Source organism: Calypte anna, chromosome 2 (genome assembly GCF_003957555.1).
Source record: "Calypte anna isolate BGI_N300 chromosome 2, bCalAnn1_v1.p, whole genome shotgun sequence".
Lineage (NCBI taxonomy): Eukaryota > Metazoa > Chordata > Aves > Apodiformes > Trochilidae > Calypte > Calypte anna.
The window spans coordinates 82,107,162-82,124,826 of record NC_044245.1 but is presented as its reverse complement, the minus strand read 5'-3'; the positions used below and the strand labels follow the sequence as shown (position 1 = coordinate 82,124,826).

Sequence of the window (17,665 nt, the reverse complement as noted above, 5' to 3'; positions counted from 1 at the left end):
TGAGTTTGGTAGATGAATCGTTAAGAATGTCACATAAAATGCTGTAGAAAACCAAGCTATTTTTGTTGTATGTTGTCTTTTGCAAAGTGTTGTTCACATGTCTGTACTTTTGGTTAGAACAAGCACATTTCTGTCTTCACTATTTGTCTTTAAAATGCCAGCAATTAACAAATCCTGTCTTTTAACTTTTCTCTGGCATGGTATGTCTGTGTGTAGATTTCAAGCCTTTGCAAGTTACCTGAAGCATGATCAGTTGAATTTCAACAATACTGACATTTCAGAGATCTCCTGAGTTCTAAATGTATTTAGTAGCAAAGATAGAATATTTTGAGATTCATGAGGTTTTCCACTAATTTCTGTTTACATGAAACAAAGTATTTTAATGCAAATCTATGTATACATGTTGGGTAACTCTGAGTAGGTGTTTCATTAGATTACATTGCTGCTTCTAGTTAAACAGAAAATGTATATTTAATGTAGCCTTTTTATCCCACCGAGTCTGTTATAATATGTTGCTTAAAATAATTATCCTCAAGAAAGATACGATTGATTTCGAACTGGCTTTACACCTTTGCATTACTAGTAAACACAACAAAACCAAAAAAACCTGTGGATAACTTCTCTAAATTTTCAGGAAGGAAGGAGGTGCACCTCCAGTAGGTGACACCCACTGAGCGAATCTTATCTCATGGCCTGTTGACTCCTGGCTTCCTTAATGCCAGTACTTTCCCCCCCAATCTTCTGTCATTTCTTACTGTGGCTTCTTATACTGAGCACATTACTTGAGAGAATATCTACTGTAATTATCCAAGAAAAACTGATGCAGATTTTCAAAGACTGCTTGCTGTTTTGAGATGATATACTGTGTTTGAAGTTACAGTTTATTTGGATTACCCAATGTGTTTAATGGTGATTAGCTGTTAATGGCATAGCTTATGCTAGCCCTTTCTCATTATTGTCCATAGTTAAAAACTATGTGAGTAAGGAAATGATGATCCACATGTATTTGTAGCCCAGATCCCAGCAGACAAACAGCAGTTTCTAGAACGAGCATAGACAGCACTTAGTATTTGAGAAAGTGTCACGGTTGCCCAAACCAGGACAGAAAGGTATTAATTTATTGCTGTATTTTCTTGCAGTGGAGTTGTAGCCTTTCTTAAGGAGAGTTTCTCCCTGTTTTCCTCTGGGTTCATAGTTTTTATTCTTTCTCCTGTGCTTTGAACTAATGCATGTGCTTAACACCTTCTAACATTGGACATTGTTGATGTGCAGAGTGATGTGTGTGAAACTCAAATGCTTTGTGTGATATGCAAATAAGTTTTACAGGAGTTCTGGGATGATGTTTTTTGGTGGGTTTTTTTTTGTGAGGTAAACCTTTATTTTGTGACAACAAACAAGACAAATTGCATTTTCTTCTTAATTGTTATAAAACAATGCAAATAGCTTACACAAGAAAGTAATTTTTCCCTCTACCTTGTATTTCCTGCATGCTTATGGGATACTCTGATGTACTTGGAACCAGGGAGGAATCTTTATATCCTTATGCAGTATCTGGTAAAAAAAAAAACATCAAAAAAACCCGGGAGCAATTCACAATCTATATATTGATTGTCAAATCAATGGTGGTTCCCTGTAATGCCTGACCTTACCATGTTGCTCATCCAGCTTGGCTCTTGTTGGGAACACTGAAGGGAGACTAGTCTGAGAATTCATACAGTTCCTTAGCTGATTCAAGGGGGCACACTTTTGAACCCTTACAGACTGAAATGCATATAAACCTGCCTCTCTTCCCATCTGAAGTAAAAGTACCAGCATGGGAAAAGACAGGCATAGGGAGCTGGTGTAAGTTGTAAGGAGAGCTCTCTTTCCAAGGGAAAAATGTCTCTTTCCTTGTCCTGGAGCTTCATCCAAGTCTACTTTTTGTTAGCTTCACTGTATTAAGTCAGGCCTCTTGAGTTGCTGAAGGAACTAACCATCACCTTCTTGAAATGTCTTTTTTAAGGTATTACAGTAGTCTGTGAGTTTTCAGTGAGACATCCAACAAGCATTTCTAAAGACTACACAATTCCCTTATGTTTTGCTTTTTAGTAAGGATTACTAAATTGTGACTGAAAACTTACTGAATTTTGTTAAATTTTCCATTTGCCTACATTAGATTTTGGAACAAACTCAGAACAAATAAACGTTTGAAAAAGAACGTGCTAAGTCTGTCAGTTTGGTAGATAGTTCAGTTCATATCGTCTCCAGCTCATAAAAATACAGCATTTATTAAGGATGTTTTAAAAATACAGATCTTCTGAATCTTTATTTCAGAAATGTAAAAAATATTCCATTGTAATTGTTTCAGAACCAAGTCGAAAGGCTTCAATAAGCAATGATGCAATAGAAAAAGAAAAGACAAGACTTCTGGAATTGTTTAAAGCTGATACGAGAAACAGCAAGGTAAGTGTTCAGTTCTACCTCATTAAAGAGAATTGCATTCTTTCCAGATGTATTATGTTTGTGGGTGGTAGCATTGGAAGTTTTTGGTTTTCCCTTCTGAGTAGTCCATTATCAGGTGCATAAACTACGTTTACTCAGTGCAGTCTTATGGAGATATCAGCTAATTATTGAAGGAATCAGGCATGTTGATTTATTAAATTTATTATTTTTTTAATGCTGTGCGTTTGGTAGATGTCATTTTGTTAGTAGTGCTCAAACTACAAAAAACATTAATGTTAGAACTCATGTAATATAGAACACCAGATATCAAGTAGAAGTGTCTCATTAACTCTTTTGTGGGTGCGTCATAATCTATTTTAAAGTATTTATATTCTTAGGAAGCTCTGTGCAGTCATGCTGTTACCATCTCCAACTCTGTAAAACTTGTAGAAATGAATCAGATGTAGCAGAAATAACTTGGAGTAATAACCTGAAGGATCAGAATCTGCTGGGGTGCATAACAGACCTTTTAACTTTCTTTTTAATCTTGATTTAGAAAATTTGAAAAAGAAATTTTATATGAAATAATTTTCCTCTGTTGATATGCCTGTATGAAAAATTTGAAATTTGTTTTTCCTCACAGAGCACCTTTCTAATGCAAGAACATAATAAAAATACTATGCTTTCATTTAAAACATTTTACATCCTTCATTAAAAATACCAGCATCAAGTGATTTTGATTATGAAGTAGTTAATACTTCATTATGTCAGAGTAAAAAGGGAATTTTATTTTATCTTGCTTAAGATGTCCTCCCTGGCTTTTGCAGTGAAATAATAAAATGTGTGTCTCATTAACTGGTGTACTAAGAAACATAAGCTTGTTAATGGACCAATGTTTCACTTAGCCTTCCAGTGTTCTCAGTCATGTTTTTAAAACTGTGAAAACCTTCCAAAAACTTATTTGTTTGCCCTTTTGGTAATGATCAAAATTGGAGTTCTTTCTCTAGCAATAGTTTCTTTTATTCCTCACATCTTACAAAAAACACATGGAAACTGTATTTAATGAGATGAGTAGTCAGTTGTTTTCAGAGTGTTTGTCCTTCAAAAGAAAGTATTTTCCATTTAGAAGGGAACAAAAGCATAACTGGAGCAATAATGCTATATCTGCCTGGAAGCACTGAGTAAACAAGGGAGTTCAGCTTGAAGACTCTAGAGCATGCTGTGGGGCTTGTAGTTCTCTGGAAAAAGCAGCTATATTATGGCACACAGGTTTTGCATTATAGTTTGTCCTTTGATTCCATTTTCCTGAAGTTTGGTATGAAGTGGGTGCTTTGGGTGTTAAAACTCCTGGAGCAGCTCAGAATGAACTGATAAAATATTTGCACTTACAACCGTAGAAAATGTTGCTATGAAGCATCCCCAATCTGTGGTTACAGGAAGGGGTTTCTCATGGCTGAGTTTGGGATGAGTGTCCCAAGATTGCAAACTTGTCTCGTTTCTGTTCTCTTCCTTATGCTTGTTAATCACAGTCATAGAAGGGGATACTCTGAGATTATTTAAAACACAATTTTAAATAGATGCTTAGGATACTGAGAACCAATTAACAAGTAGTATTTGACCTAAGGAAAATTAAGAACTGTACAAGCAAGTATGAAAAATAACTTCTAAATCTGAAGTAGGTCAGAACTAACAGCAAGAAAAACTCACATAAGTTAATTGATTTTTCTTGGTAATTTCTTTCTTGGACTCTTGCTTTCAACTTGCTTTTTTTCAAAAAGAAACTACTTGTTTAGTCCAGCAAGAAAGTAATTGTTGTCTTTTCAATACAAACCTCTAGGAGTCTGAATCCAAACAAATGAAAGAATTACTGAAAACTGAAGATTAGCACAGAGCACACAGGAGCAAGCAGCTGTTAACTGGCCATAATACATCTGGCTTGGTATTGTAGAAGATTTCTAGGCAAAACAGCAGTGAAAACTGCTAAGCATGCTTAGTTAACAGAATGAGTGCAAAATAATTAGGTTCTTTTAAGAAAAGGCTTTGGTAGGTTCTTGAAAGGATTATATAATGGGATGCCTGTGATTTCAGGACACTGGAATCAAAAGCCCAGAGTTCCTAAACTCTGCTCTTTATAGTTATTGTTACATTTTTACTGCTCCTTAAGACTTAAATTGCTTCTGCATTTTTTTTCCTGTTTTTTCTTAATTTGCATTATGATTTGAAGTGATTCTGCATGTCGACGTCTGGATGTACACAGGCACGCATAGCCTGTATTTTAGAACTAAGTGATAGCAAAAATTGTCCAACATCTTGCACAGTAGTAGGGCTGCATAGTTGCAGGCATTTAGAAGGAGAAGGCAATTTCTTTTGCAAGGGAAGAAGAGTATTAGCCTGTGTTGCAAACTGTCCTGGATCAGGTGTCACTGCATGCTCCATGCCTACGCTCAGATTTCCGTGCCCACGCACATGCTTTCTTTCTCAGCTAGCTCACTGAAAGCAATAAGCATGGAATGACAATACACTCGGTCAAACTTTGTAAAAAACTTTCAGTTACATTGAAAACACGATGACACGGAATCAAAGTGGGGTCCTGTTTGCATAGTTATTACAAATTGGTTGGAAGTATTCTTTTTTGTTAAGTTTGTGTGGGCAGGCTTAGTGCCAGATCAGGTATCATCTTGTTCTCTCCCTTCTAATTTTATGCTGGATCAGTTACCCTCTGTTCTCTTGCAGCTGGCATAAAAAACATAAAGGTGGCATGAACTCTGTATTTTTTATGTGAAATGTAGTCATGTGCCTAAGGCTAAATCCAGATCAAATTGGCACTGCTCAGCAATCTGGTAGAGCAGAGGTCCTGTGCAGATAGTCATGGGATCTAGGCTTAAGCAGGGTATCTGCTAGTGCAGAGAAACAGCCCTGTCATTCACAAGTATCAGTGGAGTTCTCTGCTTGTTCCCCCGTGTCTGTGGGGTTAGCAGACTTGGTCAGCCTGGTCCCTAAGTGATATAGGAGCTGCTTAATACCTGTTTTCCTCCTTGCCCAAGAATAGTTCTATTTCTTTGTATTCTTGTTCTTAAATATTTCTGCTGATGGATTTCTTTGGGCCTTGCCTACATCAGAGAATTTTTGCAGATTACTTCAGGAGTTTCTCAGCAGTCGGGTCCAGCACTACCGAGACAGTGTCTTGGTTCTGTGATGAGGTTTCATGCTTTGCTCTGGCGTGTTTTTGCTGTTTTGTTTCCTTTGCTGCTGCTATGTAGGGTACTTGTTTGTGTTGCAGACAGAAGAATATTTGATGGTGAGCAGAGATTGTGGTGAGGAGGATGTTTTTAGTTCTACATCTACAAGTGAAGGAAGCTTGGAAGTAAGTACTAACACGGCCTGTAGACGCTGTTGCATTCCTATTAGATCCTGCAGCTTGAATAACCAGACACCACTATTTTTCCTGATGCTTAGCCAAGTAGAAGTAGAAATAGCTTCCTTCTTAGCAGGCTTAGTTATGAGAGTGCACAGTTTGCATATCTTGATGAAGTTAAAATGCGATGCAATGTCTCCAAATAAAACTTGCTATCTATAAATGAGGTTTTCAGTTATATTCTAAGCAGCTATGAGCAAGAAGTGTTTTAACAAAGGACATAAGTGTTGTGACTGTACACAGTGACAGTACTGTGTGATGCAAAAGTATGTGATATTTAGAGGAGGCTTTTTTTCTTATAAAGCCACACCTCACATTTTTATCACTTTACATGTCTTCTACATCATGGCAGCATTCCACTTGTTTCTTAAGTAGCTTGGAGGTGAAGGGTACTTCTTTATTAACCAATGGAAAAAACACAAAATATTTCTGCTAAATACTCCAGTAGGCTTTTCAGTGCCTGACAGACTACTAAATTAAGAGGATTTAAGCATCCATTTAGGAAGAGTGAATCGCTAAATATTTCTATAGGATTGTTCTGGTGCATCAGAAATCATAATAAATAGTGTCTTTTTGTTGCTTTTTAAGAGTACTTGGCTTTTTGTTACAGTATTTTCAGAACGTGGAGAAGACACTGTTGATCATAAAATAGACACCTGAAATATGAGGTCCAGCTCTGAATGCCCCTTTCACAAACAGGTATTTGGAAAAAGGGTGCTGGTCCATTAAATGTAGAGCCACACTGGCCACAGAGAGGGGTGACAGAAAATTGTGGAAAAAATGGAGGAGTGAGAGAACAAATCCCACATCAAAAGGATAATATAATATAGGTGAAATGGGAGAAATACCTGGAGAAGTGATTCACTGTGGGGTTAAAAACCACTTGTTTATTTTCTTCTCCCTTTCCTCTTAAGAGCAACTGATCTTCAAGAACAAGGTAGCTTTTGTTCAGTGTTTACATCTTTCACATTTGGCTTGGCATGAACTAAGACATAAGTATATACTTACATGAATGTATTGCCATAATTCCATTTATTTTGGTACCATTCTGTTAAAGCTTGCACAAGCTGTATAAAATAAGTCCAGCAGATCCACTCAGCATCACAGAAGGTCCATCCTTTGAACAGGCTACAAGGGAAAGGTCAACAATTATAACATCTTAGGCGAAAAATTCTAAATGTTAATGAAAACATAGTGTTTAAAATCCATCTTAGCAGTTCCTTATGGGCTAGATGTTGAGGCCTTCAATCTTTCTGAGTAATTCTTTATTCCACTTGCTCAAAAGATACCTTCTCACTTCAGTGGAACTGAATATCCTTATTCAAAATAAGTAGTATCTTACATAGCCATATATGCTTCACACATATTTAAACCTCATTATCTCCAAGCTTTATTGAGCTAGGATAAGACTTGCCAAAATGTCATGCAGTAGAGGCTTTCTCTTTTGCATTTTTCTCAGGACTACTTTCTGTCACTGTTTTGGGTCATCTTAAAAATATTTTGAATTCTTGTACAGTAATCAAAGGCAAAATTTCTGATTTATTTCTGAAAAGAAAATAATTTGCTATTACATCCAGTAGAGTGCCAGGATTTACATTGGCCGGATCAGGAAATACTTTCTTGCCTATAAGGAATTAGACAACTTATATAAAGTACTACTGAGGTAAGGGCATGAACTTCACTATGCTTGGTTTAAACCTTTTTCTTACTATTACGTTGTGGTGATATGCACTGAAAAAGTAATTATTCTGTTTTGGATATTGGTTGGTTTTGTGTTGGGTTGGTTTTTTTTTCTTCTAAACTGAGCAATACGAAGGAGTGGAATAAAGGTGTAAGAAATAGGAGATCCTTAGGATTTATTCAGGCACGAGTTATATTCACTTTGTAACCACTAAACCAGTCTCAGTACTGTATTTATCTAATTATTACTGGAATTATTTATGCTTCTAAAAATATTTTGTTGATGAGGAAGCAGATTTGTAATGTCAAGGCAGGCAAGTCAAGGCTTATGCTTGAGTTCTTCACAGTATCAACAAAAATAAAGGTGAAGGAAAGAAGAATTTATTAACACCTTCAGAGAGAGTGTGAAATTCAAAAAAAGAATTCTCCATGAAAGTCTCATAGTGCAGCAGTTCATTATACCACATGTCAGTACAGGATCTGTAATCTAATGGTGTGTTGTAAGTGAAGCAGAATTTTTTTTCCTGACTGTTGCAGTGGGTTCTAAGCAGGTGGGTTTCATATATGGGTTAACTTTCCATAAATCAAATGCTACTGTAATAAATTTTCGTACAAACACAACATACAGATAAAACAGTTGGAAGTTGAAGCACAATTAACCATATTCTGCTTTTTGTGTTCCAAAGGCAGAGCTCAAAGCTAGAATTTAGAACAGTCAGTGAAAACATGGGAGTTTCAGCCATCTCTGCCGCTTGGTGTCACTGTCCTCAAATAATCAGTTGATGAAGCTGAAACCCGATATCTGGAACGCAGTACTAAAATTAGCTGGTTTTATTTTTGAGGCCTTCATGTTTTCATAAATCAAGAGAAAAAAAACCACATCTAAGTGCTGAACAACGTGTATCTCTGATATGGAATTTGTTGATGTAATGAATCAACTTGGGACAAAATATTTAGAAGTACAGCCAGGGACACTTATCAGAGGATTTGAAACTTCAGCACAAAGTCTTATCACAAAAGGTTTCTCTGGTTCAAACAGGGCTTCAGAAGGACAATGTTGGAAGATTTTCATCAGGACCATTTTTAAAAAATCTAGATTCAGTGTATGTCTGAATATAGATGTTAACTCATAAAAGACTAAGTGAGCCTAAGTGAAATAGATAGTGCAGTATTTCCCTGCTTAATGAACATGTCATGCCTGTTATTTCATGTTCATGAATAAAACTATTGGAGACAAAAGCAATGAAACATTAATTCCTAACAGTTTTCAGATAGGTGTAGGATAGATGTGTGGGTTTCTTTTATTTCATACTCTCTGTAAAATTGCAAAATCCATGTTCCAGAAGAAAAATACACTGCTAATATTTGAGAAAAAGTAATCCAGATTTTTAGTACATTATAGTAACTTTCACAGTTACTTCTTAAGTAGCGGGAACAGCTATTTTCCCTTTAAAGGCTTTTTTGAAAAATCTATTACTTTTTCAGGGCTTATTTGTTCTTAACATACTCTAACTTTTATGCCTTCATTGATGATAGAAATTATACATTACACGCTTTCGCAGTTCATAAGTGGTTGGAAGAATCATCAAGCACAGTTAAGAAAAAGTGACTGGAAATGTGACTTCTCTTCAATCTTGTCAGGGCGATTAGTTAATACAATGTACTGTCAAGAATTTCACCTTGCATGGCCAGGTTCTGTTTAGGGCAGTAGGAATGAGAATACTACCCATGTCACCTGAATGGTGACACCTATCTACTTTTAACGTTTCCGTGTGTCTGAAAATTATATTCACTTTAAAATCCTCTTCTCATGTTCTTGTTTCTTGGTCTCCAAGCAGTGCTTAGGATGATGCTGACTACTTGTTTTTATTTGTACTAACAGGATCAAATCCTGGGGTTCTTCTGTTGCATTTTTTACAGTTAGAGCTATCTGTGTGCAGTGTCAAGGTGTAGACTGTGGTCTGGCCTGAAGGAATTTTGCTTAGTATGATTTTGTTTGCAGAACGAAAAATTCAAGAAACTGGAGGGTTGTTAATGTACTGCAGCAGACTTGTCTGTCCCAACCAATCTCCTAACATAGGGTGCCTGTAAGCCAGTAGTTTGATGCCAGAAGATGACACTGGTCAGATACAGTAGTTCTAAATGTTTTCATTTGTGCAACTGCTTTTATGATTATACAAAAAAAAAAAAAAAAAAAAAAAAAATTAAATACCAGATATCTCAGGATAAGGTTCCTTATCACAGTAGGGTTGGTTTTATTTTTATATCCATAGGGTTGGTTTTATTTTTATATCCTGTGATACTCTCTGAAAAAAAGTAGTAAATAATTTACTTGTTAATTTTGCTTAGTAAGAAGGATTTTCTAGATTCAATGAGCTTGTGACTGGCATACCTATTCAAATAGGTAGCAATGATGACAGCAATCATCTTTCTTTTTCCTTGTCTGCTAACAGCAAGACAAGATGTAGTGTGCTATACATATAGCAGTGAAAATCTAACTTGGATATTAGAGCAAAAAAAGTCTGGAGAGAAGCTTCACAAGGGGCAGAATATAACAGAGACTGTAAAACCCTTATCATCACCTAGTCTGTAAAACCTTCATAAAACTCTAAAGTATGGGCTACACATACAATATTCTGTCTCAAAGTAAAATAGGTTAGGTGGAGCATGGAGATTACAGACCTTACCTTGAAACCTTACAGACAGATTATAGCTGCTGAAGAGATGCAGTTGTGCCCATCTGCTTCAACGTTATGCACTAGCAGGATATTATATGTCTTCATGTGAATCATAGATACTTTTAACTAGTATAATATCCTTAGATTTTGCTTACAGTAAGTGATAGTAGAAGGCAGGAGCTTGAAACAGTGGCTGTCTTCAGACAGCCACCAGACTTCAAGTTCTTGCTCACAAGTGTGGTGTTACTAGACCTCTTCAAAGAAAATGTTGGAGTTAGTATGAAAAAAAAGATTAAAAAATCTCAGAACCAGCTGAACTACTCTGTCTCAAAAAAAAAAAAAAAAAAAGAAAAAAAGAAAAAAAAGCCTGGGGCAGACACCTGGAATGGAAAGTCTCAGCGTCTATGGTGAAAGCATGGTAGTTACAGGCTATTAACAACAGTATCTGGTGAAGAGAACATCGTCTGACCCCTGTTCTGTTTGTGCTGCTTCGCTTATACTACCACAGATTGCCAACTTTATTCATTTAAAATCACTTGTCAGCTCTTGCCCTGACCACACAAAAGGGGCTTAAGATCATGAGACTTGAAAAAAAATAATTTAGAGTGGACTTCCCTTCCCTCCATTTGGCTTCTGAGCATTAGGTTTATATAGGTCACATTTCTAAACATTTTGGGGGACCATTAAGGTTTTATTAAAAACAAAATATTATCACCTAGTCATTGGTTGCCAGAACTGCATTTTTACACAAAATTGCACCATTCAGAGTAAAATCATCACAATACATTGCATTCAAGTTCTTGTTTTTATAAAGACACCTCAGAAAATTCAGTTCCTGCAGTGGTTTTCGCAGTATGTTTTGAAGGAAATATTCTCAAGAAATGTCCTGAGATGACAGAGAGAAGTGGTTCAAGTTAAATTGAAAGAGCTTGAGTAAGACCATCTCTGCAAAAGGTATAGAGTAAAACTATGCCTCTTTTATATACCAAACCAGTACAGGCTTCTCTTGCACACTGGATCTAAGCATCCCAAAGTCAGATTTCCCAAGATTTGACACCACTGCAATCTGCACAGGAGAAGTTGAAGGTTAAAGTCTGCCCATCTTCTGTTACTGCTGGTTGCCTCTGCTCAGGACTGAAATCTTTAGTCAGCTGGTAATTTTAAGCATGTAAAGCTTTTACTCTAAAAACTCCCTACCTACCACTGTCTGACAAAATATGAGAGAACTAAATTCAGTTGCCTTTTCTGTCTTTAGAGATACCATCCAGTCTTCTGTCTCTCTTGGGACTGTTATTGAGAGAATTATTTCCTCCTTTGCAAAGAAAACCAAAATACTTGCTGGGTTGGAGAACGCCTGGAACAAAGCTGTGAAGTATTCTTGATGTGGGAAGAACCCTTTTGTAAAAATACCCAAATATTCAGTGACTCAGAGCAAGAGCAAGCTTAACTGTTCAAACCAGTAACGAAACAACTTAAGTGTGGTGGCAGCTCTGGTTTCCAGTGCCAGAGATGTTTTTCTATGTTTTATGCTAAGTAGATGTTAGATCCAGCAAGTAAGTAGTCACTGAAGCTAAAACTGGTGGAGGCAAAAGGCTGTTGCTCCCAGCCTAGATGAGAGCCTTAATCTCTTTCTAAGCTAAACTCATTCTCTGTTCAAGGACACAAATATCTTTCACTCTCCTGAGAAGAGGGGAAGTTTGTTTTTTCTCAACTAGCAGAAGGTTTTGAACCTGAGTTAACCCCGTTGTTACTGAATCATTGAACTTGGTCCAGAGAGGGAAGGACAAGACAGGAGAGCAATACCATAGCTGCCTCTTCTAGCAGCTATGTTTTTTGTGGAGCCAGGTTTCTTAGTTGTATTTTAAGTGCACTGATTGGATCAAGCCCCTTGGCTGGTGAAGATGGAAAGATTTGCCAGTTTTACGCATCCTGATGGGATTTTAGGCAGGAGGTTAGAAACATAGTTTCCCAGAAGTTTTTGCGCTCAGCATGCCCAGAAGGCATGCACTAAATTCTGGCACCAAAATTGGAATAAGGACATCAGAAAGGAATATGTCAGGCTTACTGAAGGGAAAGCATAAAACATAAAGCAGTGTGAGTTAGGGAGGCCCAAGCTTACAAGAGTGTGGTAAGTGAGGTGAGCGTGAGGCAATTTAGCTTTCAGACCTGGGCTATGTGGCATCGTTCTTTCTATGCTGGATGTACCCAGTATGTCTGGATTAAGTTGGCTCAGATATCTCCCTCGGATGTTTAATTAAGACCTGGTGACACACCCTTAACCACCCAAATCCTTTTATGTCTGATTCATCTTTTGTTACTGATTTCACTGAAAAGTTCTGAAGTTAACTCACTTAGAAAAAAAAAATAGAATAAAGCTGCAGCTAATAAGACTGATGGCTTTTAATTTGCATTAATAAAAGGACATTAATAAAAAACAAAACCTAAAGACAAATTTCATTTGAGATTTTTCTAGTGACATCTCAACCATTCAGGCTTTTCTTCCTTGGTATTTAATATTACTAGAGCCCCTTAATAGTGTGTAATAGCCTTGTAATTCACATTTGGTCATAATTTATTCACCATATTGTTCTTATTGTAAATGGCAAGCCCACAGTGGTGTGGAAAATAGAACCTCTAAAGAAAATTTATCCCAGGATCAGAATTTTCTGCCATTGGATAAACAAAGATGCAGTTTCTTTAAAAAGTCTCTCAAATAATTTTGTGTACCTAAAATGCTTTTTGTGTTTAAATTTGGGATGGTCTGGGAATGAGCCAGGGAATTATTAATTCCATTGCAAAGCACATTTCTGTTTGATTTAATGATGGATATCCAACATATTTCTTGTAAAGCTTTCCAAATGTAACTACTGTAATGAAAGGATTAGGGTGTATTTATGCCAATGCCTTGTACTAGATGGAATCAGAAATGGCTAATTGTATGTCATTGACTATATATTTCTCATTTACAATGGAAAAAAAATTTCAGACAGTAACACCTGGTTTTGTAGTGGCATAATCTGAATCACATGTAACCATAGATTTATTACGTTAGTCTAAAATATCCTCTTAGCATATGCAGATTTTAGATACAGCGAAGATTTTCAACACCGGCTAAAGTATAATTTTGTTTCTTTTGCGTACTATTTCTTAGGAGCACTAATAGGATTTGGTTCTTTTCCAGCCTTTTCTGTGGACAGTGAAGACTTGATTTCATTTAAAGTAGTGGAAAGCAATAACATTTCTTCTAATTAGATGATCTCATGATTTCCACACATATTTCCTCTGCGCATTATTGTTTGTTGGCAAAACTGAGCTGCTCGGTAGCGTGTGAAACCATATGTCTCAATAACATCTTACAGCAGGTGAGAGAGGATTTACAAAACAACATTTGCTGACAGGACACAATGCATTTTAATTTGATGGGGAAGTTTTCCAAATGAACTTTATGGCTTAGTTCTTTAATGCAAAGTCAAACCTACATGAGGCTTAGCGGGACTTACAGGTCTCCTTTTAAACTCAGGGGAGTTGTATGTACGAAGCAAAGGCCATATAGCAGTAAGTACTGTGTGGACTACTCAGTTGTCCATCACTACAAAAAGAGACCTTCTAGTGCCTGAAGTCTGCATAACTGGTTCATGTTCTTTCTTCTTTTTGAATAAATTGTCAAATTAGGTTATATTGGTCTTTTTCTTACAGCTCCAATACTTACCTTCCTCTTCGAGCTTAGCAGAAATTAATACACATAATTTCAGACACTGCTTTTTCTGTTACTCTTCATTGTTTAATATTGTATTTAAATTCATTTTACATTATGGGACACAAGCTGAAGAGGGGAGTGTGACAAATAGAAGTCAGGCTTTTAAAATACTTTTACAAAAGCATGAAGCAGTAATGCCTTCAATCAGATCCATTTTCTCCACTCATTCAGAAGATGGTGATCATTGGAGCAGAGTCAAGTTGGAGGCCTGTAAACAGCAGTGTCCCCCAGGGGTCACTACTGGGTTTGGTCTTGTTCAACATCTTCATCTATGACCTGGGTGAGAGCAGAGAGTGTATCCTCAGCAAGTTCACTGTTGATAAGAATGTGGGAGGGGTGGCTGATGCTCTGGAGGGCTGTGCTGCCATCCAGTGTGACCTGGACAGGCTCTCCAGCTGGGCAGAAAAGAACCTAATGAGGTTCAATGAGAGCAAGTGTAGGGCCCTGCACCTGGGGAAAAAGAACCCCAAGCACCAGTATAGGTTACGGGTGGACCTGCTTGAAAGCCATTTGGAGGAGAGGGTTGGATAGATAGATAGTAAATTATCCATGAACCAGATGTGTGCCCTTGCTTCCTGGGAGACAAATGAAATCCTAAGCTGCATAAAGAAGAGTGTGGCCAGTAGGTCACGGGAGGTCATTCTACCCCCTCTGCTCTGCCCTGGTGAGGCTACAGCTGGAACACTGCATCCAGTTCTGGGCTCCCCAGTCCAAGAGAGACAGGGAGTTACTAGAGAGAGTCCACTGGAGGACAACAGAGAGGACTGGCAGATTGAAGCATCTCTCATAAGAAAGGCTGAGAGAGCTGGGACTCTAGTCTGGAGAAGAGAAGGCTGAGGGGGAGACCTTGTTAATGTAGTCAGGTATCTAAAGAGTGGGTGCACGCTTTTCAGTGGTTCCCAGTGACAGGATGAGGGGCAATGGGCATCAGCTGGAACACAGAATGTTCCATTTAAATATAAGAAAAAACTTCTTTACTATGAGGGTGGCAAGGCACTGGAACAGGCTTCCCAGGAAAGTTGTGGAGTGCCCTTCTCTAGAGCTATTCAGAAACTGCCTGGATGCAGTCCTGTTTATTGTGCTCTGGGTGATCCTGCTTTAGTGGGAGAGCTGGACTAGATGATCTTAGAGGTCTGTTCCAAGTCTGATAATTCTGTGATTCTATGATTTTGTGAATTATTGCTTTATATCATTTACACTTTTAAGCAGATCTTAAAATAGTAATGGAAACTAAGAAAGTATATCTGTTTTTTTTAATGGTCAGCTGGAAGGCCAGAAGAGAAAGCAGATCAAGGCAAATAGCAAGATGTATCCCTAGAGAGTTATTAAATATATGAGTAGCTGTAGGCATAGGAGTTGGACCCACTGATGTTTTCAGTGTCATACTAAGCACCTCTTTAAGTGTTTTGCTGGTTCAGTACCTTGGTGATCTGGTGAGCGAGCCAGGTGTGACTGATGTCTGGGACATGAGCTATATAGGCAGTGTCTGAAGTATACTGCCATAGTGAGATGGAGAGGTTACTGATAAATCTATGATTGTAAGTGTTTGGTTCCCTCACACACTCCTACTCTAACATTTTCTTCTTTCCATACCAGCAAATGGTCAGCTACACGTCTTGATTTTGGTGTCTTCCAGTTTCAGCACAGAGATGGTGTGATTTCATTGATGCTAAATGGAGCTTGTTCAGATTTAGAGTTGTTTGCATAGGACAGGAGTCAGACCAATAAAGTGCACTGTGGAGGTTTGCCTTGTGAAAACCAAATGGCATTTCACTGAAGGGAGAAGGGAAGAAGAAACATTTAAGACTATTTACTAATCAAGAATTCCAGCACTGAGGCTTTTCTTGCCTTGATTCTGGCAAATGTACAGATGAGAGATACTGTGCAGAGACTGTTCTGCACAAACAGAGAAAGCCCTTCAAATGTAAACATTTGAGCAGCTGGCATAGGAGATTAGTGGAGCAGCAGTGGGAGGGGGGTAATAGTGGATAGTGGCTCTGTCTAAATTTAACGAATATTAAACAAGGTCCTTGTTCTAGTTCAAGGGTTACAGGTCAGAAAGACAATAACAACTAAAAATACTGGCAGTTGTACAAATCAGTCAAAGTCATTAACTGGTATTTAATTAAAATCAACTGGCCTTTCCAGTTGTGACACCTTCCTCTAACCCCAAAAATTAAAAAATAAAAGAAAAGAAAGGCTGGGAAGAAAATATTCTATGCAACATGTTTAAATTAAGAAAAAAACCACTTTAGATGCAGGAAGGCATAACTTTGAGACTTTTTAGTGTTCTTGCTTTGGAGAGTGAACTTCCTTAATAGATTGTTCTACATTTAATTTCCTGTGGCTGAATATTACATCAAAAGAAAGCATCATGCCAAGGTTGAAAGTATTTTGGGGTCTGTTAGCTTTTAGACATGTTCATATGCTGTTTAACATCATCTGGTGGGGTTACGTTTTGGTTTTTTAAAGCCTTCTCAAACTAGACTATATACAACATTGGAGTTTCGGTATTTAGCTTGTACTTTGATCAGCCTTTAAAATAATTCTTTGCCTATTGTTTATCATCAGATTCACACTTGCTTTGTTGGAGGTGCTTCATTTTCTTTATTTCTTTAGCAGTGGAGACTAAAGTATGGGTATCTAGAGCCAAATTTTATGTTTAAAAAATCAGAATTATGATTTCTGTGCTGATGTTATGCTTTTCATTGTGATTGAAAGTATACTGAAGACAAATATTTCCCGGAGAAGTGACAGTAGCAATATAGTTTAGAGCATTGCTGTTTTTTGGCATTGTAAAGTTAGAGTGGCCATCAAAGACCTGATGCAGAATTCACTGAAGCCAGTGGAAAAATTCCTGATGGTTTCAACTGGCTCTGGACCACATTCTTATGAATTGTTAGCCATTTTCTTCACTAGGCCATTTAAAAATCATTCTTGTGCTACTTGAGGCTCTGTTTTGCATGGACAGAGATCTTCTGGCACTTTCACTGTCATTTTTGAAAACGTAAGACCATTCTTTCCTTTACAATGGGTGGTTGACACAGATAAACCTCTAGATGTTGCTTAATTTATAGAGCGTTTTCTCACTGGGGAAAGAAACAACCCCAAAACAAACATGTTGAGTCTTGTTGAAGATGGATTGCAAACAGTGGCAAAGGAAAGGAGTGGCTTGCACTGACCAATAATTTGTTGTAAAAGCAGGTTTTTCTTTTTTATCTGAAGGAGTGCAAGCTCAGAGAAGTAAGCAGAATTAAGCATGACTGCTTAAGATGTAGCAGTGAGAGTCCAAGTGCAAGTGTATGTTCTGTATCCACAGTTTTTTATTTGTGTCAGCTTAATTTCAGACTGAGCTTGAAGTTCCTTCCACAGCTCCTGAAGTTGCAAGTTTATTCCAATGGATCGTAATATTCCATGCAGTGGGAATAAAGAGAGCAGAGAGCTGTGATTTCTTAGTATTTCACACTGAATTCACAAGGGAAACAAGCATGTACACAGTGGAAAAATTAATCTCTTAGCAATAACAAATATTCACACGTCAGGCTCTGGTGTCCTAAGGATATAGTACTGAATTTTTAGACTTGGAGAAACTTAGTTGGGTATATTATACTCCAAAGGAAGATGAAAATATGAAATTATTGTTGGAAGAGGCTGAAGAAGCTTGGGATCCAGCACAGCTTTACTTCCAGTCACTTTGCAGTATCCCGTATTTTT

The 17,665-nt window shown here is 37.4% G+C and overlaps 1 protein-coding gene across 3 annotated transcripts in view; it reads left to right on the top strand.

Annotated features, from left to right (window-relative positions):
• Positions 1 to 17,665, top strand: part of COBL (cordon-bleu WH2 repeat protein) — a 167,405-nt gene that overhangs the window by 58,868 nt on the left and 90,872 nt on the right. For 2 of the 3 annotated variants that reach the window (XM_030444992.1, XM_030444993.1), the window contains exon 6: positions 2,348 to 2,442. In XM_030444992.1, coding sequence (XP_030300852.1) covers positions 2,348 to 2,442 — 95 coding nt within the window. Of the gene's footprint in view, positions 1 to 2,347; positions 2,443 to 5,701; positions 5,786 to 17,665 lie in introns of all 3 variants that reach the window. The other variant, XM_030444991.1, reaches the window with a different exon arrangement.